We start from the raw sequence: 1,849 nt of genomic DNA, 5'->3' as shown, positions 1-1,849 counted from the left end.
CGTTAGCTTCCTAGCCTAGCCTAGTCTTGCCTTGTCTGTTTTCTCGGTTTCTGATCTTTGCCTGTTTTCCTGGATTTATCCCTTTAGTCTTGCCCCTTTTGATTCTGTTCGCCGTTCGTTGACCTTCGCTAGCCTTAGGATTATTCTTGTGTCTTGCCCGCCATATACCTGTTTTGCCATTGGTCGACCCTGCCTGTGTTTCTGATCTCTCTGCTTAATAAAGCTTGCACATGGATCCGCATGTCTCACGTCTTGTCAGCCCCGTAACAATTATGTTATGTTCTGGTTATTAATTCTGTTGTTGTTGCAATGATTTTGGAGTACTCTGAGAGTTTCATTACAACAAATAAAGCCCTGCATCTGTACATAGACTGTGCGCATGTTGTACATGTTTTAGGTACTTTCTTAATTCCAAAAGACACACTACAGAGATCACAACACTTTAACAGTCACTTTACATTTGGTATTTCTTGTCAATTTTTCTAAATCTATTGATCTGGCATATTTGTCATTTTTCTCATTATTACTGTGCTCCGGTCTGATGAGAACACAGGTAGAAAGCTGTTCTTTGATAAGCATCCTTACCTATGTGCGTATGTGTGCACGTGTATGAGTGTGAATCTACGTCTAGACATTCCCGTCTTCCTCCCTCCCCCCTCTAAATAAAAGACAGCATCCTCCTCTCAAGTGTCAGTCACTTGCTCAACTTGCCTCTCTCTCCCAGGTAAGACAAAATCTGCTACAAATTGTGTTATTTAATATTTTATTTTTTATTTTATATTATTTAATGTATATATATATTTTTTTTTTTACATAGTGTATGACTTTTGAAATTACATGTTAATTAAGTATTAAATTGTGAATTAGAATCTTAATTGTAGTTTTATTTTGGAATTTCAGAGTTCTTGAATCTGAAAAATATTCATCATGGCAACCAAGATGGTGGTTCAACAGCCCAGGCCATTGGTAGTGGCTGCTGCATCAGACCAGTGGAGCACCAGCATCTGCGAATGCGACAACGTCAATGAATGTGAGTTTGTGTGTGTCTATATTTTTGTGTGGATGTTTGAGTATAAGTTAAGATTTAAAACTAATTCAAAAATCAAAATTCTAAAAACAATGTGTAACCGTTGCTTTCCAAACAAACTGATGGTCTGATTACAGAGGAAGAGTAATTCATCAGTGGTTCTTCTGGTACTTCTGCAGGTTGTTTCTCTGTGTGGTGTTTCCCTTGCTTTGCCTGCATTACAGCCAGAGACCACGGAGAATGTCTCTGTCTCCCTCTCCTGGACAGCTGCGGGTGTATTCCCCCAGTCACTCTCTCCATGAGGGTTTCCACACGCCGACGTTACGGCATCACGGTAAGGACCAATTTTTTTTTAATCAGTCAAGCCTTATATGTCTTATTAGAATCTGTAATTCAAACACAATCGCATTATAACAATATACTGTAATACAACAGCAGAAAAGTGAATTCAGAATATTAAAGGAGACATATTATGCCCCTTTTTACAATATGTAATATTGTAGTCTCTGGTATCCCCAGAATGTGTCTGTGAAGTTTCAGCTCAAAATACTCCACAGATAATTTATTATATCATTTTGAAAATGCCTATTTTGAGTGGAAGCAGAAACATGCTGTTTTTCGTGCCTGTCTCTTTAAATGCAAATGAGCTGCTGCTCCCCGCCCCCTTTTCCAGAATAGAGCTTCGCCATTACAGCTCGGACCTCCTAAAAAACATCTGTTTTGATTCTGATTATCATGTTTATCGCGCTGAAATCATGCGTTTTAAACCATATGAGTTTAAACTTCTTATACACAGTTCTCTGAGTGCACACGGACAGAAAG

At 38.6% G+C, this 1,849-nt stretch overlaps 1 protein-coding gene across 1 annotated transcript in view; it reads left to right on the top strand.

Annotated features, from left to right (window-relative positions):
• Positions 1 to 927: 927 nt before the first annotated feature.
• Positions 928 to 1,849, top strand: part of LOC107750768 (cornifelin homolog B-like) — a 1,750-nt gene continuing 828 nt past the window's right edge. The window contains exons 1-2 of the mRNA XM_016566294.1: positions 928 to 1,030; positions 1,207 to 1,361. Of these exons, the coding sequence (XP_016421780.1) occupies positions 928 to 1,030; positions 1,207 to 1,361 (258 nt within the window). The remainder of the gene's footprint in view (positions 1,031 to 1,206; positions 1,362 to 1,849) is intronic.

Source organism: Sinocyclocheilus rhinocerous, unplaced genomic scaffold, assembly GCF_001515625.1.
Source record: "Sinocyclocheilus rhinocerous isolate Xijiao unplaced genomic scaffold, SAMN03320098_v1.1 scaffold1564, whole genome shotgun sequence".
NCBI classification, from domain to species: Eukaryota; Metazoa; Chordata; class Actinopteri; order Cypriniformes; family Cyprinidae; genus Sinocyclocheilus; species Sinocyclocheilus rhinocerous.
The sequence above is the reverse complement of the archived record's forward strand: the minus strand, read 5'-3'. Positions and strand labels throughout refer to the sequence as shown.